Genomic DNA, 26,963 nt, shown 5'->3' with positions numbered 1-26,963 from the left:
ACGACTATTTACACCGAAAGGCAGATGGTCTTATTTCTGAGTTACCAGAAGCAATTCAGTGTCTTGCGTGTACAGAACCCCGGTATATAAGTGATCTAAAACGGATGTATACCAGAATATCCGTGTAATCTAACGATCCTCGCGGTCAATGCAGTCATATGACATTCAAATTAACAATGTGAAACCATTCTGTTGGCCCCTTCGACAATTCACTAAGAACTATTGAATAAACCAGCGATCTTTATCCTCGAACGAAACAATCCCAATACACAAAAGCACTCCAACTAGCACTCTTAGCCGATTTGAACAAAAACAGCAGTCTACCTTTTTCCACTCTTGTTTTCATTTCGTCCCAGCATTGTCTTTCCACTACTTTTATACCGTAACGTAGGCTCTAGAGAGAGACCTAGAAGCACTCACGGTAGACTGGGTCCTGGCAGTCATTTTTCGCAACCCAGCCGAGCCCAAGTACACACTGGAGGAAGTCGAAATACCGAAATAGCTGAATGCAAAGCTCGGCTAGCTTTGTCGAAAGTTGCTTTGTACACACTATGGTTTCGTAGACATCATTGAACACTTTGAATGCTTCTTTTTAGTGTTTGGTTCCTAAATAAAAATAAAATTATAACAAGATAACAGTAAAATGTATTCACCAGATTAAAAACAAACATACACGCACACACGCACACATGCACACACAGACACACACAGACACACACACACGCACACACACACACACGCACACACACGCATGAATACGCAAAGAAGGACCGGTTTCAACCGCCTGGACTTGTGTACTTTGTTTTGTTTTCCCGTTGGAAGTTTTGCTCACAATGGTAAAAACCGTGTTGCCTTGCGCGACATTGAAGTTCAAACTCGGGGTTGTAAATCGCGCTTCGCCGACCGGAATTGAAAGAGGAAACTGTCACTTCTAATCTTAAACTAACTGTGGTGTTTACCTTTTTGTCTATTTAATTTCTGAAAAACACGTGTTGATTTTAACGGTCTTGAAGTTTAAACTTCGACAAAGTCTGTCTTTTGGCTGTAGGGAAGTAGGACGGATCTGGTCGGCATTTATACTGAGAAGCTGTTACGTTTAATACTTTTTCGCTGGATCGCATGCACTTGCATAGCTTTTTTGTCCTCAATCAATATATAAAAAATATAAAAAAAAGGTATGTTATTGGATTGTGTTTATAACCAAACGTTCGACTTTTTCTAAGGTTTTGTATTGTTTTATTGTCACCGTTTGTTCATTCTGTCCTTCGGGGTTTTGCCTGACTGCATCCCTCTTGTTTATATTGGGTTTTTTTTTGCGCGTAATACATCATACCTACATCAATATGTTGGTGGGTAAAAAAACGTCTAGCATTTAACTAGCTGAGATAGTAAATCATTCTTCATTTTCGTTTCCAAAAACCTTTTTGCCTTGTCTAATAGTATGGTAAGGGTTGTTAGGGTTAGGGTTAGCTTGGCGGGCATTGACAGAAAAGCTGTGACGTACTTGTCTCTGGATCGAACCATTGCATGACGGCGTTCGTTGGTCCAGCACTTGCTTGGCAAAGGCTTAATTACCTCTTCGATACGTGCCACCAGTTGTTGTATTGTGGGTGCGCTGGGCATTTTTCCCTCCAAGGTAAACGCGAGCCTACAATCTATTTTAGTTGCCTTTCTTGCCTTAGTCATTTCTGAAGGTTTATGAGCTTGTTAACTGCTTGAACAAAATAAAACCACAAAGGTTAGTTATTGGAACGTGTAATTGTGTGCGGCTATGTATTTTGAAATGCATGATATATGTATATGTTACAGTCAGTAAGTGAAATCAGTCATTACATGTCATGACTAAACATGTTAGTCATGACGTGTTATGACTGTTTCAAACAGGCATTACGTGTAATGACTAAACGTGGCTTTGTGTGGTCACAGTCAATAAGTGAAATCAGTCAATAGGTGAAATTTGTTGGAACCATTTTTGAAAATTATAAAATTTAATGTATTTACATTTTATTTGATTAAAGGTAAATAGAAGCAAATTTAATGCATGTTCAAGTTGTCTGAATGGGTGTGATGACACCAACTGTTGCACCGTATCCTTGCTTTGAAACAGGAACACTTCCTTGTCTGACATCGTTTTGGTCGAGAGTAATTACATTTCATTTGATGCAGGAACACTTACTAATTTCTACAGTGTCTGTACGTGCGCATCAATGTTTTTATAAGCATGGACAATCAAAAAGCATACGAAAAAATACGAGAGAGAGAGAGAGAGAGAGAGAGAGAGAGAAAGAGAGAGAGAGAGAGAGGGGGGGCACACACACACACACATACACACAAACAAACACACACACAAACACACACACACGAAAAAAATACGAGAGAAAGAGCGAGAGAGAGAAAGAGAGAGAGAGAAAGAGAGAGAGAGAGAGAGAGAGAGAGAGAGAGAGAGAGAGAGAGAGAGAGAGAGAGAGAGAGAGAGAGAGAGAGAGAGAGGAGACACACACACACACACACACACACACACACACACACACACACACACATACACACACAAACACACACACACGAACAAATACGAGAGAGGGAGAGGGCACACACACACACACACACACACACACACACACACACACACACACACACACACACACAAACAGACACACATACACACACGAACAAAAATACGAGAGAGAGAGAGAACAAGAGAGAGAGAGAGAGAGCGACTGAGTGAGTGAAATAGAGAGTAAGATAGAGACTGACCTTGACAACATAGAATTGTCTGCGCGATTTCCTGCTGCTTTGTTCTTTTACAGAGAGTAATTCACCGATTATCTCTTGGTACTCTTCCTGGGATAAAAGATTCCTGGCTTTTGAAGCCTTTTGGCATTTTAGATCTTCTACACTAATCGTCATAAAAAACTAAACACATACATTTAGCTGTAGAACTTTGGAATGCGGCCAGATATAGTAAAACCAAGTATATTGCCAGAAAGGTAATTTATTCCCCTACCGTTGAAACAAAGAGTTTCATTTTTAATAAATTAGTGCTTATGCAGTGTACCGGAGACATTGGACAACCTCCAAAAGCAAATTTGCAAAAGCAAACTTGCAGACACTAAAATACAAAAAAAATCAAAATAAGCAAGAGTGACCCCGTTTTTGATCTCAAATTGAAGAACAACTCATTTTCTACCCATACAAATTGATTTGGTTCAGCTGTTGTGCCTAGCAGTGTTGTTTTGCCATTTTGAAGAAGACTGGTGTCAGCCTCGTCAGAAGCCGTACTAGTACTGTTTTGGTGTCATTTTTTGTGGGCTATGTGCACAGGAGGCTATGTGGGTAAAAACCCTGTTGTTTTAGAATGGCTCATTGAAGAAGAAAAGGGCCACCGCAAGGGAGGGATGGTTGTCGCGCTCTAGCTCCCGGTCAACGAGGCACCCGAGCCGGAGGTGGTTTCAAGGAGAGTTATGGAGTTAGTTTGGAGATATGTCCACAGCTAAGGAAGTTGTTAACTGCAGTAGTTTTGAAAACTACTAGAAATGAAGATAAAGTGGTGTACGTGTGTGCACTGTACCCAATACCTCGTATTTGTCTTTAATTAGTAATCCGTCCACGCCTGTCTTCGAGTAACACAGTTTGCTTGTACTTGCCTTGCACGAACACGTTTTGCATTGCAAATCACTGCTTCTACTGTCTTCAGGCAGGGCTTGCGTCATCTTCCCGAACCTAGTTTTGTCTGTACTTCTACGCTCCTTTTAGCCCCGAGTTTGGTTTTGGACTGAATGCATTTTTAATTTGTTGAAGTGGCTTGGTTTTCTTGAACAATCACAGAGCGAACGCTGCTTCCAGGTTAGTTGCAGGAAGAGAAGTGATAGCGTGGGTCCAGTAAGACAAAGAACGCGAGGGTGATAAGTCACATGATTAGAGAGGTCAGTGGTCATTGGTTATGCAAATTAGAATCAAGGGAAACACAGCAGTGGAAAATTCCATCAGCCCATATCATAAACGCCCTTGTTATCACAAGAATTTTTAGCCCCGAGTTTGATTTTGAAGTGAATGCATTTTTAATTTGTTTTGCTTTACTTTGTTGAAGTGGCTTGGTCTTGTATCCTGAGCGGATTATGACTTTATTCAGTTATTCTGCAGAAAAGACAAATGCTGGAGAAAAACCGTTCTTTTCTGCAGCATTTCTGCATAATGTCATCTTTCGCCGAAGCAGCGTTTTTTTCTGCAGCAAAACATTTTACTGCAGTAAAATTGAAATCAAGAATGCTGCAGTAAAACGGTGCTGTTGTTTTACTGCAGAAAACCTGTTTACATTTTTTCTGCAGCATTTTGTACTGGCTCTTGGCGGATTATGACATTATTCAGTTATTCTGGAGAAAAACCGAAATGCTGGAGAAAAACTGTCTTTTCTGCAGCATTTCTTCATAATGTCATCTTTCGCCGAAGCAACGTTTTTTTACTGCAGTAAAACAGTTTTTCTGAAGCATAATGTTTACTTGGTTATTGCGATTAACTTTTTCTTCAGAATAGTCTGTGACAGTTTTTCTGGAGAAAAACGAACGACCTTGTAAAGTAGCGTTTGTATTCGTCGCCCCCTGCGATAAAAAAAAAATAGTATAATAGTTTGTTCTGCAGTGTACCAATCAGAAGACGTGTAGCATAAGGGCATTATATTCAACTTCACAATGGCGGCCGAACGTGAACAATTTCTGAAGCAAATCGAACACGAAGTGGACTACTGCGTTCGTCTGTGAAAATGTGACAATGTTGCTGACAGGTGCCATTGTTTCATTTGAAACTTTGAACTTCTGGCGGAAAGGAAGTCAGACAGACAAAATACATTCGTGTCACGCACAACTATTGGTAATTCTGGATGAGTTCATCTCTCGACAGAGGGGGGCTCGCGTGCTCCAATATTATAATGAGCCAGTACAAAATGCAGAAAATGTAAACAGGTTTTCTGCAGTAAAACAACAACACCGTTTTGCTGCAGCATTCTTGATTTCAATTTTACTGCAGTAAAATGTTTTGCTCCAGAAAAACCCGTTGCTTCGGCGAAAGATGACATTATGCAGAAATGCTGCAGAAAAGACAGTTTTTCTCCAGCATTTCTGTTTTTTCTGCAGAATAACTGAATAATGCCAAAATGCTGAAGAAAAAGTGTAAACAGTTTTTCTCCAGTAAAACAACATCACCGTTTTACTGCAGCATTCTTGATTTCAATTTTACTGCAGTAAAACTGTTTTACTGCAGAAAAAAACGTTGCTCTCGCGAAAGATGACATTATGTAGAAATGCTGCAGCATTTCTGTTTTTCTGCAGAATAACTGAATAAATTCATAATCCGCTAAGAATAGTCTTGTTCGCCAACGCAAGGTTGTGCTTACTGTGGCATATTCAGCAGATAATGAGTTAGACTTATCTTGATAGCTTGCAATCTTTTGTAGAATGTTGTTGTGGTGGTGGTGGTGGTGGTGGTGGTGTTGATGTTGGTGTTGCCTGTTAGACACTCTGTCTGTCTGCCTGCCTGCCTGTCAGTCTGTCTGCTACCTGTCTGTCAGTCTGTCTGTCTGTCTGTCTGCCTGTCAGTCTGTCTGCTACCTGTCTGTCCGTCTGTCTGTCTGTCTGTCTGCCTGTCAGTCTGTCTGCTACCTGTCTGTCAGTCTGTCTGTCTGTCTGTCTGCCTGTCAGTCTGTCTGCTACCTGTCTGTCAGTCTGTCAGTCTGTCTGCTACCTGTCTGTCTGCCTGCCTGTCAGTCTGTCTGCTACCTGTCTGTCAGTCTGTCAGTCTGTCTGCTACCTGTATGTCTGCCTGCCTGTCAGTCTGTCTGTGTCTGTCTGTCTGCCTGTCAGTCTGTCTGCTACCTGTCAGTCTGTCTGCTGTCTGTCTGTCTGTCTGTCTGCCTGTCAGTCTGTCTGCTACCTGTCTGTCTGTCTGTCTACCTGTCTGTCTGTCTGTATGTCTGTCTACCTGTCTGTCTGTCCGTCTGTCTGTATGTCTGTCTGTCAGTCTGTCTGTCTGTCTGTCTGTCTGTCTGCCTGTCAGTCTGTCTGCTACCTGTCTGTCTGTCTGCCTGTCAGTCTGTCTGCTACCTTCTGTCTGTCTGTCTGTCTACCTGTCAGTTTGTCTGCTCCTTGTCTGTCTACCTGTCTGTCTGTCTGTCTGCTCCTTGTCTGTCTGCTACCTGTCTGTCCGTCTGTCTGTCTGTCTGTCTGTGTGTCTGTCAGTCTGTCTGCTACCTGTCTGTCTGTCCGTCTGTCTGTCTGTCTGTCAGTCTGTCTGCTACCTGTCTGTCTGTCTGTCTGTCTGTCTGTCTGTCTGTCTGTCAGTCAGTCTGTCTGCTACCTGTCTGTCTGTCTGCCTGTCAGTCTGTCTGCTACCTGTCTGTCTGTCTGTCTGTCTGCCTGTCAGTCTGTCTGCTACCTGTCTGTCCGTCCGTCTGTCTGTCCGTCTGTCTGTCTGTCTATCAGTCTGTCTATCTGTCTGTCTGTCAGTCAGTCTGTCTGCTACCTGTCTGTCTGTCTGTCTGTCTGTCTGCCTGCCAGTCTGTCTGCTACCTGTCTGTCTGTATGTCTGTCTGCCTGTCAGTCTGTCTGCTACCTGTCTGTCTGTATGTCCGTCTGTCTGTCTGCCTTTCAGTCTGTCTGCTGTCTGTCTGTCAGTCTGTCTGCTACCTGTCTGTCTGTCTGCCTGTCAGTCTGTCTGCTACCTGTCTGTCTGTCTGTCTGTCTGTCTGTCTGTCTGTCTGTCTGTCTGTCTGTCCGTCTGTCTGTCTGCCTTTCAGTCTGTCTGCTGTCTGTCTGTCTGTCTGTCTGTCTGTCTGTCTGTCTGTCTGTCAGTCTGTCTGATACCTGTCTGTCTGTCTGTCTGCCTGTCAGTCTGTCTGCTACCTGTCTGTCTGTCTGTCTGTCTGTCTGTCTGTCTGCCTGTCTGGCTGTCTGCTAGTCTGTCTGCTGTCTGTCTGCCTCTCTATCTACTGCCCGTCGACGGTCTGTCTGTCTGCCTGGCATGTCTACCCGTATGTCAAACTATCTTTCCGCTGCTTCTCCTTGTAGTGATACTTCTTCAAGGTCAAACTGAATCATCTCTTCTTCTATGCTCAGCGCCCTTGATTGCGGTTACCAGATGTGTTCTGAGGTCAATTGCACTATGACAATTACTCGTCTGGTCTCAGAGTGGTACCAGTAAGTGCCAGTCTTCCTACCAGCTGTCTTATTCTTGCGCGAAGACACGGGAGTTTCTGTGCCAAAGTCTGGTCTGTGTGATTCGATTGCCTTGTTCTCTCTCTTTGTCTGTAAACGCAATTAGCAGTCTACGGCTGCTGCACGTGGCATTCGTTTTGACGAGTGTAGTACAGTGAAACCCCGCTGAAATAGACCTGTAAATATCTGTAATAATCAGGTCTTAAAAAGGAAGGAGTCATACAATGGGGGTAAATTAACAGTTGTTTTGAACAGAAAATGTGAAAAATCACGGTCTAAAAAGGAGGACGTCTTAATGTGGGGGGGGGGGGGGGGATCTTAAAGGGGAGGTTCCACTGTACTGTTTTTGTCCTTGTTGATAGCGTTGCTTTTCTTCATTTCGATGCTCTTTCTTGTTTCTTCTGTTGGGTGTAGCTTTGATCTGTCTCCGTCTCTCTAAACTGAGAAAGGAAACAAACTTGCATCGGTCCCGGATAGCCCTATCGGTTAAAGGAATCAATAACCAATCAGTCTCTTTGCCTCTCTGTCTTTCTCTGTCTCTCTGTCTTTCTCTGTCTCTCTGTCTTTCTCTGTCTCTCTGTTTCTCTGTCTTTCTCTGTCTCTCTGTCTGTGACTCTCTCTCTCTCTCTTTCTCTCTCTCTCTCTCTCTTTCTCTCTCCCCCTGTCTCTCTTCTGTCTCCCTCTCCCGCCCTCCACCCTCTCTCTCTCTCTCTCTCTCTCTTTCTCTCACTCTCTCTCTCCCTCTATCTCTCTCTCTTTCTCTGTCTCTCTCTCTCGCTCTCTCTCTCTCTCTCTCTCTCTCTCTCGCTCTCTCTCTTTGCTCGCGTACATAGAAAGCAGAAACCTTTTCCATCAATTTCAGTCTGGTTTTCGAACAAATCATGATCACTCTTGTCACAGCGCCCTTACCACGCTATGCGACACCTGGTTGTCTGCAACAAACCGATCTGAAATCAGTGGTGCTGTGTTTCTCGACTTTAAAAAAGCGTTTGATCTTGTTGATCATTCAATTCTATTGAAAAAAATACAGTTGTATATATCAGAAACAGTTCAGTGTGTAACTTCTTTGCTTCCTATTTACATGACAGATCTCAATATACTGCCCTAAACTGTAAAATATCTACTGAGGAGACTGTGAAATGCGGGGTGCCTCAAGGTTCAGTGCTTGGGCCGATCTTGTTCTGTCTGTATATCAATGATCTGCCACTGCACATTTCTGATAGTAATGTAAAAAGTGATTTTTTTGCTGACGATTCTTCTCTTCATGCAAGTGGAAAGTCTGTTCCAGTAATAGAGTCCTCCCTTCAAACAGCTTTAAACGATGTAAATAACTGCTGTAGTGCTAATGCTATGCTTGTCCATCCAATAAAAACTAAAAGTATGGTAATTGCAACCAGACAAAAACACCAGATTTCTCCACTCAAACTAAATCTTACAAGTTCAACAGCATCGCGTTTTAGGGGTAATTATTGATTGTGAATTCAAGTGGCAGGCACAATTACAGCATATTTGCAAGAAAGTAGCCAAGAACGTTTTCCTCCTATCCAAATTAAAGCAATTTACGGACAGAAGGACTCTGGAAATGTTCCACCATGCTCATGTAATGCCTCACATTGATTATGTTTCGACGCTCTGGGATGGCAGCAGGGATGTCCACTTGAAAAAAGTTAGACTCTCTCTATCGTCGTTCGGCCAAACTCATCGTAAAGGATAATGCCTCAACAAATATGAAATTAAAAATGCTTAACTTTCTTCCACTGGAAAAGCATCTCAAGTTAAACAAAGCCATTTTCATGCATACATTGTATTACGGTAAAGTGCCGATTTACATTACATCATTATTTAACAAAGCTACCCACAGATATGGGTCGGTCAACTTGATCCCACCGATTCCACGAATTGACCTGTATAAGACCAGTCTTGCTTTTTCGGGTACTTCAGTTTGGAATTCGCTTCCATCATCCTTTAAGCACTTAAAGTCATTAAACAGTTTTAAAAAATGTGTTAAAAACCACTTAATGTCTGAGTAGTTTAACGTCTTTTGATTTACCACACTTAGTATTACGTCAAAGATATGCTGTGCATTGTATGTTCTGAACATATTTTTGTTGTACTATTGCTACATGTTCGATTGCTACCAGCTTGTATTTATAATTACCTGCATAGTATGCATTTGATTTTATGAATAACCACATATGTATGCTCTTCATGCCTCATCTTCATCATCATCATCATTTTCATCATCATCATCGTCATCATCATCATCATCGTCATCTTTATTATCACGTGCTGAAGTTTTCCGACCTCCTTTTGTTGGTTAACTTTTTAACTTTTTAATTTTTAATTTTTTAATTATATAATTGTGTGTTTATAGATGCTTCCCAAGGACAGATTGTAAGAAAAGGCGTAGCCTTAAATCTTAATCCTTGTTAAATAAAATTCAGTTCAATTCAATTCTTTCTCTCTCTCTCTCTCTCTCTCTCTCTCTCTCTCTCTCTCTCTCTCTCTCTCTCTCTTTCTCTCTCTCTCTCTTTCTCTCTCTCTCTCTCTCTCTCTCTCTCCCCCTGTCTCTCTTCTGTCTCCCTCTCCCGCCCTCCACCCTCTCTCTCTCTCTCTCCCTCTCTCTCTCTCTCTCTCTCTCTCTCTCTCTCCCCCCCCCCTCTCTCTCTCCCCTCTCCAAAATGAGCACGTTAGACTTTTTCATTTTCAGCTTCTTATATTCTTGGACTCAAATCGTTTATAAATTCTATCGATCTACAAAGCGGCCCAAGCAGTAAACAAATTAATGTGCCAATGACCCGGCTCTCGCGAAAGTAACTAGATGGATTTGTTGTGCTCACTAGTCGGAGGGAGCAACGTCTCAAAGGGCCTGAATCGAGGTAAAGAGTTATACAGTCTGCCCGGTGTAATACGAAATTATTACTCCACGAAGATTGACTCCAGAGTAAAAAATGTGTACTCTCAGACTCAGTGTTATGGGGGAGTAATATTTTCGTGAAGGGAGTAAAAACTTTCGTACGAAATTTTTACTCGGGAGTAACCATTTCGTGGGAGTAATTTTCTCGTGCTACACCGGCTTATAGTATTGAAGTCACAGTTCTTCTTTTGAAAACAGTTCGGTTCGTCATCTCATATCTGCTCAGGCTTTTACATTATAAGACCATTTCTACATTTTGTCATATGCTAAAATTCAACGTCCTGACACAAAAAAGGATAGCTGTAGTCAGCACCGCTACGACTACTGCTGATGCTACTAGGCTACATGTTACTGCTGCTGTTGTTGCACCTCCTGAAGTTTGAACCAACAGAACAAGTTGGCAGTAGACAGCGTCGAATAATATTTGGTAATTAACCTAAATTCGTGCGTGTGTGTTTGCCTGTGTGTGTGTGTGTGTGTGTGTGTGTGTGTGTGTGTGTGTGTGTGTGTGTGTGTGTGTGTGTGTGTGTGTGCGTGCGTGTGTGTGTGATTGTGCGTGCGTGCGTGCATGCGTGCGTGCGCGCGTGCATGCGTGTGAGTATGTTTGTCTGTCTGTGTGTCTGTCTGTCTGTGGCTATTAAAGCTTTGTCGCCTCCATACATGTGCCCCGTCACGAAGCGTTTACAGTCCAAAGTACAATGTGCTCAATGCAAGCCAGCAATTCGTGCGTGTAATCAAGATCTGGTATTTATCGTTACCCACAGAGGTAGCAACTGTTGCCAGCTTATTTTTTGCGTCGTCTATAGACATTATAGTCACTCGTTTTACGACAACTCAGAGCAGTTCGAGGGGAGACGAGTTGAGTTTTTTACAAATTCTATTATGTGGCTGGTGAACTGGCAAGAACATTGTCGTTGGCTCCCTGGCTGGCTGGCTGGCTATCGAGATGGCTGGTTGGCTTTTTGGTGGACTGGCTTTTTGGTTGTTCTGAGTGGCTTAATGCCTAGATGTTCATACATGTATAACCGCCTGCCTCGTTGGCTGACAGAATAGCGTGTTTAATTTTTGATCGGTATGCTGGCTGGTTGTCTGGCTAGATAGCTTGCTAGCTGCTTGACCGGCTGGCTGTATTATCTTTTGTATGGCTCGATAGCGACACGTAGATTTCTGGTTGGTTGCATGGCTGTGTTGCTAACTGTTTGTTTTGTCAGCTTACAGTATGGTTGGGTTGGATGCCTCAATGCATTGTTGGTAGGTCACATGTCGCGAGGGGCCGGATGTGACGTCATCAAAGACATTTTTATAAAAAAAAAAAATTAAAAAAAAGGTCACATGTCTGTTTGTCCATAAGTTTCCTCGTGTCTATTTCTGAGCCCACAAAAGCTTTTGAGAATCACGTTTGTTAGTAGCCCATTAAAGGTCGGCCTGTATTATTTCTTACATTGCGTATTTGTTTCTTCAGGGTTAGGTTTTAGTGTAGAAAATACGTAGAACGTAAACATTGGAGAGCTAGACAGACACGCAGTCACTTGAAACTCGTGAACAACAAACAGAAAAGACAGACAGGCAGCGGACAGACAGACAGACAGACAGACAGACAGACCAACAGATAGACAGATAGACAGACGGATAGATAGATAGGTAGATAGATATATATTCAGATATGCTTGTTTGGAATGTTACAGATATAATTATTCAGATATGCTTGTTTGGAATGATACAGCGTTATAAAACAAATCTATTTTGAGACAGAAAAGCAAACTTTTCCGGCTATAAACAACGCATACATAGCCTTTCGCACTATTTCCCTCGATTAAAAAACAACACAACGTCACAGCTAGGCTACACTTGAAATATTTACAGCCAACACCGTGGCTTCTTCCGACAGACACGGAAACAGCATTGTCCTGAATTGTTCTTATCTGTAACTCCAAGGCCATAGTAAAAAGACAATTCAATTTCTTCCCCCCACCCTCCTGGCGTTTGATCTTGTTTTGTCCGTCCAGGAAGAAGATCCACGATCTTTGCCTCCCGCGGGGCAGTTGTCACAGATGCCAGAACTTGCATTCCGTGGCGGTCGCTCAGAGAGAGAGGGGAGCGTGAATTTTTCATCATGGCGGCCGCTGCGATTGCCCGGATGACAAGATGTTGCATGTCAAACACCAATGGTGCGAAATGGACCGGAAGACGTATTGTTCTTGTCGAGCTCCGCATGTCGAGAAAATAGGTTTTTGTTGATTGCTTTGTTCTCCTTTGAATATATAACGTGGCGTGTGGTGTTTTTGTTACACCCCATTTACGTATTGTTACAAACAAGCTATGGGCAGAATTGAAGCAGTTTTGACAAGACCAAATGCTGCACACGAACAAATTTTCATTTATTAACATGTACTCGTTTTGTGCGATTTTGCAAGATCAATAGTTTGTGTGTGTTTTAAGGGCTTTCGAATGTGTTGCTGTTGTTGACATCTAGGACAATAACAAACAACCTGCTGCTAACGTGGGGATGTTATTTTTGACAATAAAAAAACAGTTCTTTAAAGTTTCAAAATAAGGTAACACCTAACTGTCGAACTACTTTCACCATATTCGTTTGTGGATCTGAAGTGTTTGAACAGAATAGAATGGACAGGGAATCTTCAATACATCTATTTTTCAGTTTTGCTTAAACTTACAAAACGATGCCCTCCATTTTGTACAGCTCACACACACACACACACACACACACACACACACACACACACACACACACACACACAGAGACACGCACACACACACACAATCACACTTACACTCAAACACACACACACACACACACATAGGCATACACACACACACATACACACACTTAATCACACACACATAGCATATACACACACACACACTCACTCTCACAGATACACACAGATCACACACAGACACGCACACACACACACACCCAATCACACACACACACACACACACACACGCACACACACACTCAAACACACACACACACACATAGGCATACACACACACACACACACACACATACACACACACAATCACACCACACACACACGCATATACACATTCACACACACACACACACACACACACACACACACACACACACACACACACACACACACACAGGCACACTCACTCTCACTCACATATATACCGAAACACACACACAATCACACCCACACACACACACAAACACACATTCACACACACACACACACTGTCACGTTTCAATATATCACTCAAGGTGATTATGAACCGGTTAATTACTACTAATTAACTAACCACACCACGATCCACTCTCGCAGGCATACAATTAAATAGAGTCAACAAAAGTATAAGTTTCAGACGCCTGTTTATGTATAAACTCTCCACCTCCCTCGAGCCTTCACTCAAAATATGTTCCTTTTACGTTCTCAACACGTAAAAAACCAGTGTTCACTGACAAAATGCCAGTACTATGTAGAAAATTATAGTAACACGCTGAACCCGTGTAAATACAGTCGAAATGAGAATGTTCTGTTCGAAAAGCTCTAGTTCGTGCAGGTGTCACACACCCCACGTTGTCACTACTCCAATGAAATCATAGATACGAAAAGACAACGGTGGTCAACGGGGTGCGTACGACATGGTGCACTTAGCTTTATCTCTGCTGCTGCTGCTTAGCCGGTATGCTGGTTAGTCGGTTCGCTGGTTAGCCGGTCCGCTGGTTAGCCGGTTCGCTGGTTAGCCGGTCCGCTGGTTAGCCGGTCTCCTGGTTAGCCGGTCTCCTGGTTAGCGTAGCCTCAACAGTTCCCGCCAGAGTCAGCCGTGCCGATGTTACGGGAACGTAACGAACGAACGAAACGAACGAACGAAGGAAGGCTGCAAACAGAAAGCATCGGTGCACTAAACATGTCAGCTACCCCTCACCCACCACCTTAAAACATGTCATCTTTAAATATCTCATCGAGCACGTGGGCCTGCACAAAACTGACTTTTTACAACAACAAAACAGCCATTTTCCGTCCTTCTCTCCCTATCTGCAAAAACCATATACAGATTAGTATTTTAGCGTCACAGAGAGTAAATTATGCGCTAACCTGGAAAGAACAACAGAGAGTATTTCATTCCACAACACAGACTCATCAACAGCGTTAAATAATGATTTATTACCTCAAAAGCCTATGATTGTAACTCTCAATGGAAGCAAAGTCCGCCTCCTCCCTGGAACAGTCTCTGTTCGTCAACAGTGACCCAAAACGTCCAGAACCCCTTGTCGAATCCTTATGCGAAAGCCATCGCCGACGAAGGAAATGTGACGACTTGTCCTCAGCAAAATACGTGGCAGAGGAAAGGAATAACTTGTGGAAGTTCCCCTAGAGTGCCGAATATGATACTCGGTGAAAAACCATCATACTCTAGTAACTGTGTGTTAGGTCCTTCCCCTTCTGCCGCTGGGTGTCAAGTGTGTCGTCCTTGAGTCTCTGACAGACCACCTAGCCAAATACACGTGACTGACCTTGTCACCAAACCAGTCCAGCTATACACAGTTTTGCCTCCCCAAGCAGGAAAAAGACACGAGAAACTCAATCCCTGAAAATCCCGTGCGCGCTGTCAGCGAAAAAAACCGTCAGCCCTATGACAGCAGAAACCTGCACTGTGAAGCTCGTGCGTTTCAAAACATCCGTGCTCGGGAGCACTGTCAGCAAAAACTCTGCTGTGTCCAATATCACGCACAGGCGCTTTCTATCATACATTGACCCAGAACAGGCACTCCACTGAGTGACGCTTTCTTGGTCTCTGTCACCCGATCGTGACACACCTCCCCTCTTCAAGACGAAACCTCGGTTTCGCTCACAGTCATGTTCTCCTCTACAGCCCGAGAGAGAAAGTCAGCTCCAACATTGTTGGCGCCCGGAATGACGCGTACCGTGAATTGGTACGGTTGGAGAATCAACGCCCAGCGCATAAGTCTGGCGTTTGCCAACCTTGCAACCTGAAGATATTGCAGAGGTTGATGGTCTGTTTCCAGACAGAAAGGTCGTCCTCAAGAACGAGCAACCCCTCGTTTCACCCCTGATGACTGCAACCTTCTCTGTCTTCTTGTCTTTGTTCTTCTGGTCTTTGTTCTTCTCTATGTAGGCGCGCAGCAGGTTGGCGTGGTACAGGCGTGCTTTCCCGTGCATCATGATCCTGTAGTCGTTCTGGCCCACTTTCGCTGTCACCTCAAAAGGTCCTTGCCACTGCAGTTGTAGCTTGTTGTGTTTGACAGGTAGAAGTAGCAACACCCGTTCTCCAATCTTGAAGCTGCGCGGCCGTGCCTTGCGGTCGAATCCTCGCGCGTAACGCTGTGCTGCTCTTCCCAGGTTCTCTTGAGCCAGTTTGCAGGTCTCTTCAATCCTGTTCCTGAGTTCTACGATGTAGGTCGCTGTCGTCTGCACCTCCTCGTCAGCTTCTTCGTCCGTCCAAGCTTGACGCAGGATAGCCATGGGACCGCGTACCTGTCTGCCGTACAACAACTCAAATGGGGAAAAACCCAAGCTCTCCTGAGGAACCTCGCGGTATGCAAAAAGCAATGCTGGGATGTACCTGTCCCACGTGCGTGGTTTCTCCTGAGCTAGTTTCCTCAGCATGGTCTTCAAGGTGCCATTGAACCTTTCCACCAGTCCGTTGCACTGAGCATGGTAAGGAGTGGTGAAGTGCTGCTCCAGTGATAGCAGTCGTGCTGCCTCCGCCATCACTCCTCCCGTGAACTGCGTGCCTCTGTCGGTGAGTACCTCTGATGGAATTCCCAGCCGGGACCACATAGTAACCAGAGCCTCAGCTACTCGCGTGGCTTCAATCGATTTCAGAGGGATCGCCTCTGGGTATCGAGTAGCGTAGTCCACCATGGTCAAAATGTATCTGTTTCCGTCCTCAGACGCAGGCAAGATGGGCCCGATGATGTCCACTGCCACCCGACGAAAGGGTTCGTCGATGAGCGGCATCTTCTCTAAGGGGACCTTCCTCACCCTTCCTTTGGCAACCACCTTCTGGCACTTATCGCAGGACGCACAGAAACGTCGGACATCCGTGCAGATGCCTGGCCAGTAAAAGTGGCGCCAGACACGATCCGTGGTCTTCTTGGTACCAAGATGACCTCCCAGAATCGAGTCGTGTGCCGTTGCCATGACACCCTCGCGAAACTCGCGAGGCACGACAACCTGTTTGAATGTACCTTCTTGGTTGCTGAACTCACGGTAGAGCAACTTCTTGTCCCTGAGGAACTTTGACCTCCCATGCTTCCCGCTCAGCTTCACCTTCCCCGACTTCGCGTGCTCCCGAGGAGTAGCTAAGGTCGGGTCAGAATCCTGAGCCTTCGCGAGAAGCGCGGGGGTCACGTTCCCCAGGGCAGCTCGTGCAGCAGGTAGGGGTTTGAGAGGTTTGTCCTCTCGCTCCGCCTGTGCCCGCGTGAGCACTGAAATGACGTCGGGAGACCGATAAACGGGAACCTCCCTGGTGACGCCGTCCACAAACTGAACCCGGTTTCCAATGAGCAGGTCGCATGGAGGATCGTCCATGACGACGGCCACAATGGTCCCCGTGAACAACGGGGTTACGACCTTGATCACTGCCGTGTTCAAGTCGTAAGCGTGAGATGCCTCGGCCATTCTCACCCTGATGCTGTCTCCTGTGTAGGCCATAGCTGGAACTAGACTCGCCCGAACCACTATCATGTCTGCCCCTGTGTCCCGCAGACCTTCGCCCTTCACTCCGTTAACGTAGACGTTGCAGTGGGGCTGGAAATGTTTCCTGGAGCACGGAACGCAGAGTTGTGGGATGGTGCATGAGCTCGTGACGTCCCTGAACTCCTCACTGCCAACGAAGTGAACGCCCTTCTGGTCAGCCTGTCTCTTGTGGCAGTCCTTCTTCACGTGGCCCCGCTTGTTGCAGTAGTAACACTGGATGTCAGTTCTGGAACTCGATCCCTTGTGTCCCTGATCGTCCTTCCCGTCCTTGGGTCCTGAAGAACCCGAATTTCCCGTTTTTCCTGGCCGTGAGCCTGAAGATTTGCCGGAGATCGCCTGGGCGTCCTCGTGCACTCTGATCCAGTCGGCTGCCTCCTGAGTAGTCTTGGGCTGGTGCTCCTGCACGAAGGTCACCACCTCAGGTCGCAGGCTGGACATCAGTTGTTCCATGACTATGAGGTCGGCAAGGTCGTTGACGGTCCAGTCCTTTTCGGCCATCTCCACCCAGCGCCGCAGGTAGAGGTTAAGGCGTGCCACAAACTGATGACTCAGCTCGCCGCTCAGTCTCTTGCTGTTACGCAGACGTCGTCTGTAGGCTTCAGCAGTCAGGTTAAAGCGCTGGAGTAACGCCTTCTTAAGTGCCTGATAGTCTCTCGCCTCGTCGTCCTCCAAAGCGTTGTAGAGCTGCAATGCGCGTCCCTTTAAGCAGGTGCTAAGGCGGCTAGCCCACGTGGCCTCTTCCCACTTCTGGTCAGATGCAATGCGCTCAAACCGGCGTAAAAAGTCGTCGAGCTCGTCCTTGTCATCGTCGAACGTCGGCAGTCTCGTACGGTCGGCAACAAACGTCGGCGCGCTAGCCTGAGTAAGCGTACCCTTCTCGGCCTGTAGCCTAGCTAGCTCTAGCTGGTGATCGCGATCCGCCTGTTCCTTCCGGTCTAGTCTGTCACGTTCGTCTTTCTTTTCCTGTCTGTCAAGTTCGGCCTGTCGTTCCTGTCTCTCAAGCTCGTCTTTCTTATCCTGTCGGTCACGTTCGGCCTGTCGTTCTCTTTCTTGTCTGTCACGTTCGGCCTGTCGTTCGGCCTGTCGTTCTCTTTCTTGTCTGTCACGTTCTCTTTCTTGTCTGTCCAGTTCGTCCTTCTTTTCCTGTCTGTCTCGTTCGTCTTTCTCTTTCTTGTCCTGTCTGTCACGTTCGGCCTGTCGTTCTTGTCTGTCAAGCTCTTCTTTTCTCGTCTGTCGCTCTATGTCTTCCCTACGTTCCAGCTCCTTGCGTTTAAGCAAACTACGCGCTCTAACGCGTGCGTCACGCTCTGTCTGTTCCTCACTGCCAGGAGTCTCGAAAGTTATTCTCCTCGTCGGAGATCCCCCTGTAGCCATGGTTAGTTTTAGCAAAGCTTTATCACAAAAGTAAGTCTAACGCAGCTATAGCTAGAATACGCGGTGACGAAAGCGGTGGATACAAAAATCCAGCAACCGGAAAATGCAGAAGAAAAATCCAAACGGTGTAGAACAAATCGCGTAGCCTACTTTATGGCTGCTTTCTGCGGTGAAACAAAGTGTTTCCCACAGCCGTGGCCTACTTTATCGGCTGCTTTTTGCGGTGAAACAGAGTGTTTCCCACAGCCTTGGTTAGGACAGAAGTCCTCGGACCCTTCCCCCCCAAAATTCCAACAAAGTCAAAATATGGAGAAAAATCCAAGTAAAACAAGACGGTAGAAAATGTAACCTGTTACGGAATGCGAAACAACAATGTAGAGAAAACTGAGTAAAACGAATAACAAATCCGCTAACCCCGCTCAGCTCTCTGCAACGGAAAACTCTGAACGTACAACAACAAAGATTCACAAACAAAGGAAAGGGAGATAATCACAGTTAGCGCATACAATAACTCACAAATTACAATTTACATTTCCTGCAAGATGTGAATCGCTTAAGGTGTGGTATATGATCAAAACTATACAAAAAAGGGTAGCACCAAGCAGAAAATAAGTCGAGCACTGACGAGATTATCTGCTCTTAGTTCTCCTTAATTGGTGGGTCTTTATCAGTTGGAAATTAACTGAGTAAATCCCGGCTTGGCCCCCACGTGTCACGTTTCAATATATCACTCAAGGTGATTATGAACCGGTTAATTACTACTAATTAACTAACCACACCACGATCCACTCTCGCAGGCATACAATTAAATAGAGTCAACAAAAGTATAAGTTTCAGACGCCTGTTTATGTATAAACTCTCCACCTCCCTCGAGCCTTCACTCAAAATATGTTCCTTTTACGTTCTCAACACGTAAAAAACCAGTGTTCACTGACAAAATGCCAGTACTATGTAGAAAATTATAGTAACACGCTGAACCCGTGTAAATACAGTCGAAATGAGAATGTTCTGTTCGAAAAGCTCTAGTTCGTGCAGGTGTCACACACCCCACGTTGTCACTACTCCAATGAAATCATAGATACGAAAAGACAACGGTGGTCAACGGGGTGCGTACGACATGGTGCACTTAGCTTTATCTCTGCTGCTGCTGCTTAGCCGGTATGCTGGTTAGTCGGTTCGCTGGTTAGCCGGTCCGCTGGTTAGCCGGTTCGCTGGTTAGCCGGTCCGCTGGTTAGCCGGTCTCCTGGTTAGCCGGTCTCCTGGTTAGCGTAGCCTCAACAGTTCCCGCCAGAGTCAGCCGTGCCGATGTTACGGGAACGTAACGAACGAACGAAACGAACGAACGAAGGAAGGCTGCAAACAGAAAGCATCGGTGCACTAAACATGTCAGCTACCCCTCACCCACCACCTTAAAACATGTCATCTTTAAATATCTCATCGAGCACGTGGGCCTGCACAAAACTGACTTTTTACAACAACAAAACAGCCATTTTCCGTCCTTCTCTCCCTATCTGCAAAAACCATATACAGATTAGTATTTTAGCGTCACAGAGAGTAAATTATGCGCTAACCTGGAAAGAACAACAGAGAGTATTTCATTCCACAACACAGACTCATCAACAGCGTTAAATAATGATTTATTACCTCAAAAGCCTATGATTGTAACTCTCAATGGAAGCAAAGTCCGCCTCCTCCCTGGAACAGTCTCTGTTCGTCAACAGTGACCCAAAACGTCCAGAACCCCTTGTCGAATCCTTATGCGAAAGCCATCGCCGACGAAGGAAATGTGACGACTTGTCCTCAGCAAAATACGTGGCAGAGGAAAGGAATAACTTGTGGAAGTTCCCCTAGAGTGCCGAATATGATACTCGGTGAAAAACCATCATACTCTAGTAACTGTGTGTTAGGTCCTTCCCCTTCTGCCGCTGGGTGTCAAGTGTGTCGTCCTTGAGTCTCTGACAGACCACCTAGCCAAATACACGTGACTGACCTTGTCACCAAACCAGTCCAGCTATACACAGTTTTGCCTCCCCAAGCAGGAAAAAGACACGAGAAACTCAATCCCTGAAAATCCCGTGCGCGCTGTCAGCGAAAAAAACCGTCAGCCCTATGACAGCAGAAACCTGCACTGTGAAGCTCGTGCGTTTCAAAACATCCGTGCTCGGGAGCACTGTCAGCAAAAACTCTGCTGTGTCCAATATCACGCACAGGCGCTTTCTATCATACATTGACCCAGAACAGGCACTCCACTGAGTGACGCTTTCTTGGTCTCTGTCACCCGATCGTGACACACACACACACAAACACACAAACACACACACTCACTGACTCACTTTTGAAAGCCTGGCATCGGTGCTTGCATTTAGCTGACGACTACAGTCTGACACTGGTACGTACGGTACGCACGAGAAATGTAAATTTAGTGCGTCCCGGGATCCCCAGAATAAATTTCTAATACGAGTGTTCGGCTTTTTGTGCGTTAAGGATGCACGGACGCACAGTTTGGGGAGCCCAGCCTGCCCCCGTGTTAAAAATGCTAGCGTTGACGAGTGACAATATGCAGTTTCAAACTTAGTAAGAACCGTCTAGGAAATGACCTGAAGGGAGCGCTGAAGCAATTGTGCCAGGCCAAACTAGCTGCTCTCTGGAGAATATTTTCACCCCCGTGTCAAAAATGCACACGTTGACGGATGACAATCCGCAGGTCCAAACCGCAGTAAGAAACCTCTAGAAAGGGTGCTGAAGGGAACGTTGATGCTGTTTTCCTTGGCCAAAATATAGCTGCTCTCTTTAAGATATTTTTAACCCGGCCTCCCCATGTCAAAAATGCACACGTTGACAAATGACAATCCGCAGGTCCAAACCGCAGTAAGAAACCCCTAGAAAAGGTGCTGCAGGGAAAGTTGATGCTGTTTTCCTTGGCCAAAGTATAGCTGCTCTCTTAAGGATACTTTTACCCCCCCCCCCCCTCCCCGTGTCAAAAATGCACACGTTGACGAATGACAATCCGCAGGTCCAAACCGCAGTAAGAAACCCCTAGAAAAGGTGCTGCAGGGAACGTTGATGCAGTTTTCCCAGGCCAAAGTATAGCTGCTCTCTTAAGGATACTTTTACCCCCCCCCCCCCTCCCCGTGTCAAAAATGCACACGTTGACGAATAACAATCCGCAGGTCCAAACCGCAGTAAGAAACCCCTAGAAAAGGTGCTGCAGGGAACGTTGATGCAGTTGTTCCTGGCCAAAGAGCTGCTCTCTTAATGATATTTTTATACCGCGCCCTCCCCCCACCCCCCGTGTCAAAAATGCATGCGTTGACGAATGACAGTCTGCAGTTCCAGGCTGCAGTAAGAAACCCCAAGAAAGGGTGCTAAAAGAAACGTCTAAGTATTGCTGTGACATCTCAAGAAATTGGAAAAAATATATCGAAAAGAGGAGTAATGTAAATGTCAATGTCTAAATTGGTGATGGATTGTCTCGTCCTTTTTTTCTTTTTTTACGCTTTTTAACAAGAAAAAAGTCGCAGAGGGTAATCAGATGTTTTATGGTGGTGTTCTGCATAGCGTTGAGTGCAACAGGTCAATAGGGAAGAGCAGTCTCTTTTTAATATCTGTGTCTGTCTGTTTGTTTGTCTGTCTGTCTGTTTGTCTGTCTGTCTGTCTTTCGGTCTTTCTGTCTGTCTCCGGCCCCCGTCTCTCTTTGTCTCTGTCTCTGTCTCTCTGTCTCTATTTCTCTCTGTCTCTGTCTCTGTCTCTGTCTCTCTGTCTCTATTTCTCTCTGTCTCTGTCTCTGTCTCTGTCTCTCTTTCTCTCTCTCTCTCTTTTCATTTGTCCAAAGCATCAGTGTTCATTATATCCACACAAAAACACTCAAAGCTTTAATAACACATTTACTCATGCATGTGTATTCAGCATTGTTTTCACTACGTTACATATACGACGCTTTATATTTGTGTATAATATGTAATGTGTAAATATTCATATGTTGTTGTTTTTCTCTACCTTTTTTTCTACGTTAATATCCGTGTAAATATGTGATTAGATTACTCCCCTCTCTGGGCGAGGGCTGGTTGAAAAAAATCTCGTTGTATTGCTTATGCCACAACCCTCGAAAAATAAAATTTGATTTGATTTGATTTGATCTCTCTCTCTCTCTCTCTCTCTCTCTCTCTCTCTCTCTCTCTCTCTCTCTCTCTCTCTCTCTCTCTCTCTCTCTCTCTCTCTCTCTCTCTCTCTCTCTCTCTCTCTCTCGCCCTCTCTCTCTCGCCCTCTCTCTCTCGTCTGTGCGTGCGTGAGTCTGTGCTTCCGTGCGTGCTTGTGTGTGTTCGTGCGTGCATGCGTGCGTGCGTGCGTGCCTGCGTGTGCGTTCTGAAACGCGAGAATTTCGCAATGTTTAGTCAAGTCCCGCAATTACGCGTTCATAGCGCTGCAACTGTGATGTCAGCTATATAAATATATTGCATGCTCGAATTCTAAGCCGTCAGGAAACTTTTACTTTTAGAAATGATATACACTTCATTGTTTGCAATCTATGACATTCAGGAAGATTTCCTTCCCTTGTCATAAAGAGGGAGTGGTGTCGTTTGGCAAAGGCCGTCTTTGAAACCTGATGCAGGGCATCCAGGTTTTACTCGCCAACTTTCCGTATGTTAAACCTAACCTTTATTGCTTGCAAATGTCATCGGCCCTTCGTCTTCTTTTTTTTTAAGCCGCCTTTATGTAATAAAGGGGCGAATAGGATTTCACTCTGTCTGTTTGTTTGTTTGTTTGTGTGTTTGTTTTTTCTACAGATTAGACTTGTATCTCTGGTACTCTAGGGTCAATTGAGCTCAAATTTGGTGAGTAGCTTGAAATTGTGAGGCATAGGGTGTGAGCAAACAAATTACGTTCTTAACGGTAGTCAAACGGAAGATATTAGCTTTACACGCCTTAACCCACACAGCCAGGGAAAAATCAAATTAAAGGTTTCACATGAGGATGCGCGTCTCAACCTAACACTTGACGTCGAAGAAATGTGCTAGTGAGAGTAATTTCCGAGGTTGTCATGAGTGTGACTTAAGAAATTATAGTTCAGCACAAAATCCTCAACCTGCACACAAAGCCGTCAGACAATGTATTTTTGCAATGAGCCCAACAGCAAGGATACTCTTATTCCTTGAAAAAGTCTTGACATATATGGTTGACACGAGAAGTCCATTACCTTTAAATGTCATCGACCTGTCCTTTAATGAGGCTCAGTTTAATTCACACGTCACACGACAAACATGTTTTCATTTGAAGAATACAAATCAGTTTGGTATCGTAGACGATTTTAACGAAGTAGATGTGATGGATGGGGTGAGGGTGTGGATGGTAGGTGCTGTTGAACGTGTTTTGCATAATCGTATTCGCTGTACTTCGTGGTTGAACAGACAAGAATGATTGAATTCAACATACAAGTCACATTGCATTCGTCATCTGGGGTGCATTTAAAAACTCTTTCAATGATGAAACATGCCACATGCGACTCGTTCGTCCCCGGCCCGTAAGGTCGAGTTAGACGATGCGGGTTTTGCTTTGCACAACAAGATGTACACAGCCGTTAAGGCCAAAAAAAAAAAAAAGTCTGTTTACGGTAACCCGACCGACCCTATTTTTTTCGCGCGACCCTAGACTTTTTTTTGGCATTTGGGGGAGAAAAAAAAATCTTTTGGGTTTTTTTTGCAAAATAACGTAAAAATATGTTTTTATAAAAAATAAAAAATAAAAACCTGACCTACCGACCCTATTTTTTTGGCCTATGTTACCGTAAACAGGCCTTTTTTTTTTTTTTTTGGCCTAAAAGAAATGTTGCATCCTACATACGCGAGAGAGACCACCCATTTCAGTACTAAACCATACACTCACACGTGGATATGTCATGATAATGAGATCGTGTCAAACTAAACTCTGACATTATTGTCCACTGCTCGTGATGACAAAGTCTCCGAGACAAACGTCAAACTGGAAATACTTTTGCGCTTGCTGTTTCCTCTGCAAGAATGTTGAGAACTTACACGTTACTCTATTCTTTCTAGAGTGACGTATTTTTGCTTTGACGTCAAAGATTTCACGAGGATTAGGAAGAGATCAAGGTTCAATAAGACGCGTTTTCAATGTTGACGCTTCGAGTACTTGACATTTTGAGCCGAAGGCGCGCAAGTGAAAATGTAGGATAAACAGAATATTACATGGCTTGCCGCTGTGTGATAATAATCATATTTACTCTCGTTGCTTCTTTAAATATTGGAACGCTCGCTTTCACTGGCACTTCAATATTTAAAAGCAACTCGTGGAGTAAATCTGTTAGTAAACAGCAAGCCATGTAATGTAACATTCTCTATGCATGTGACCATTTCTAGTAGAGTTATGCAGCATCGTACACAGCTGTTCCTAATCACTCTGTGACCGACTCGTTTCACTCAAGAACAAAGGAAAGTGGACTCGCCTTGACGGACACCAGCGCTTGCTGTTGGACTCTCTGTCCCCCTGGGAACCAAACGGTTTAAACCCAAACCACTGACGGGCGCAGTGGCCTAGTGGATAAGACATCGACCTTCTAATCGGAAGGTCGTGAGTTCAAATCCCGGCAGCGGCCGCCTGGTGAGTTAAGGGTGGAGATATTTCTGATCTCCCAGGACAACGTGTGTGCAGACCTGCTAGTGCCTTATCCCCCTTCGTGTGTACACGCAAGCACAAGACCAAGCGCGCACGGAAAAGATCCTGAAATCCATGTCAGAGTTCGATGGGTTACAGAAACACGAAAATACCCAGCATGCTTCCCCCGAAAGCGGCGTATGGCTGCCTGAATGGCGGTGTCAAAACGGTCATACACGTAAAAATCAACTCGTGCAAAAACCATGAGTGAACGTGGGAGTACCAGCCCATGAACGAAGAAGAAGAAAGCCAAACCACCAACGCGTGTGGCAAGGTTGGAATATATTCTTGTCCTTAGGAAATTCCCACAGGGAAATTCGGACTGCTATCCCCTGGGATAGTGTGCAGCGACAGATTCGCGCTACCCATTTTCTTCTTCTTCTGTATTCAGTTCGTGTTTCCCAAGCCCTGAGACTTTTGCTGTGAGCTTGGGATCTTTATCTGACTCCAGTTTCCTTTGTTTCTGTTGTGTCACTCTCTCACAACCCGTCGTTTGTTACTGACGTTTCATTCAGCGATTGTGTGCAAATAGAGCCTGTTCTATTGTGTGCGAAGGTTGAATGCAACTCGCCATGCACACGCTTGGATGCAGTGTGACAGGTTGTTCTATTGCTGTGTCATGCCAATGACTGCGTACAGTCGGGTGCATTCAGTCTTGCGGCTTGATGTATAACGTTTTAGCATGATGTTTAAACTGATCTGCTTCACTGATGATACGATTCGCTGTGTGCAGCTCAGTTCATTAAGTCTTGCTGCATGATTTCTGACGAGTTTGCATGTTGTATCATCTGACCTGCTATGTCATGCAAGTCGCTGCGTACAGTCGGGTGCATTCAGTCTTGCGGCTTGATGTATAACGTTTTAGTATGATACGATTCGCTGTGTGCAGCTAAGTTCATTAAGTCTTGCTGCATGATGTTCGACGTTTTTGGGTGATGTTTGAACTGATCTGCTTCACGTAACGATTCGCTGCGTATACGTAGTGTTGCTTTATAATGTCCAACGTTTCTGCATGTTGTATGAACTGATCTGCTTCACTTAACGATTCGCTGTGTACAGCCTCGCTAGGCCTATTCAGGCTTGATGTGTCGTGTAAAAAGGTATGTATTTTAATGCACCCCCCCCCCCCCCCCCTTGTCAGTCCTGGAGGACATACCGTAGTAAAACAATACCTGTACAAGACCTTAAGTTTTACGTTTTTTCTAGTAGTGCTGGAGCAAGTTTCGGAGCCAAACAACACTACCTTGACACAGGCTTTACCAATAATCTCCAACTTTCCGTGTTAGTGTAGGCATTGTAGTAACACAACACTCTAAGCAAGACCCTTACTTTTACGCTCTTTCTGACAGTGCAATAGCAAGCATCGAGAAGAAGAAGAAGCATTGGGGTAAACCAACACTATCTTGGCATATGCTTTACCTGTCTTTACGCTTCAACTTTCAGTGTTGGAGTAAGCTCTGGAGTAAAAGAACAATTCCCAGGGGCGGGTTTTGTACTCTCCATCTGTCGGTGCTGCAATACGCAATAGAGTAAATCAACAGTACCTCAACGTGAACCTCACCCTTCCGCTCCTCTTGTCGGGGCTAGAGTGAGTAATGGAGTCCAAACAAGTGCTGATCTTGGAAGAGGGTGGGGGTAATTATACACTCTTGAAGGGGGGGGGGGGGGGTATTACACTGATTGTCCGCACAAACGGACATTAAGACACGTTCGGTGAGTAGAGAGAGAGAGAGAGAGAGAGAGAGAGAGAGAGAGAGAGAGAGAGAGAGAGAGAGAGAGAGAACAAGAACAAGAACAAGAACAAGAACAATTCTTTATTTAACGAGGGTAATAGAGTAAGCAGTGATCTGCTTTTTTACATCTGGCCCTCGCCCTAAAGAGGGACTAGTCTAAAATTGCTAAAGAATAAGCAAGTAAAGAAAACTACTGCTACATGATTATAATAAAATGAAAGTAAGAACATATCATCAATTTACATACAATACATTGCTTAAATGAAAAATGTAAGTTCATTTCACATGAGTTAAGAATTATAGAGTAGATTGCACTGACGCAACAAAGCTGTGAATGCCATGCCCCTTGACA

The 26,963-nt window shown here is 44.9% G+C and overlaps 2 protein-coding genes across 2 annotated transcripts in view; one reads left to right on the top strand and one right to left on the bottom strand.

Moving 5' to 3' along the window:
* The window catches only part of LOC138965589 (mucin-2-like), a 42,817-nt gene extending 41,194 nt beyond the window's left edge, over window positions 1–1,623 (bottom strand). Inside the window, exon 1 of the mRNA XM_070337772.1 lies at window positions 1,576–1,623. Coding sequence (XP_070193873.1) covers window positions 1,576–1,623 — 48 coding nt within the window. The remainder of the gene's footprint in view (window positions 1–1,575) is intronic.
* The window catches only part of LOC138964753 (potassium voltage-gated channel protein Shaker-like), a 116,163-nt gene that overhangs the window by 4,540 nt on the left and 84,660 nt on the right, over window positions 1–26,963 (top strand). The window lies entirely within an intron of this gene.

This window comes from Littorina saxatilis, linkage group LG4, assembly GCF_037325665.1.
Source record: "Littorina saxatilis isolate snail1 linkage group LG4, US_GU_Lsax_2.0, whole genome shotgun sequence".
Lineage (NCBI taxonomy): Eukaryota > Metazoa > Mollusca > Gastropoda > Littorinimorpha > Littorinidae > Littorina > Littorina saxatilis.
This window is presented reverse-complemented; position numbering and strand designations above follow the sequence as displayed.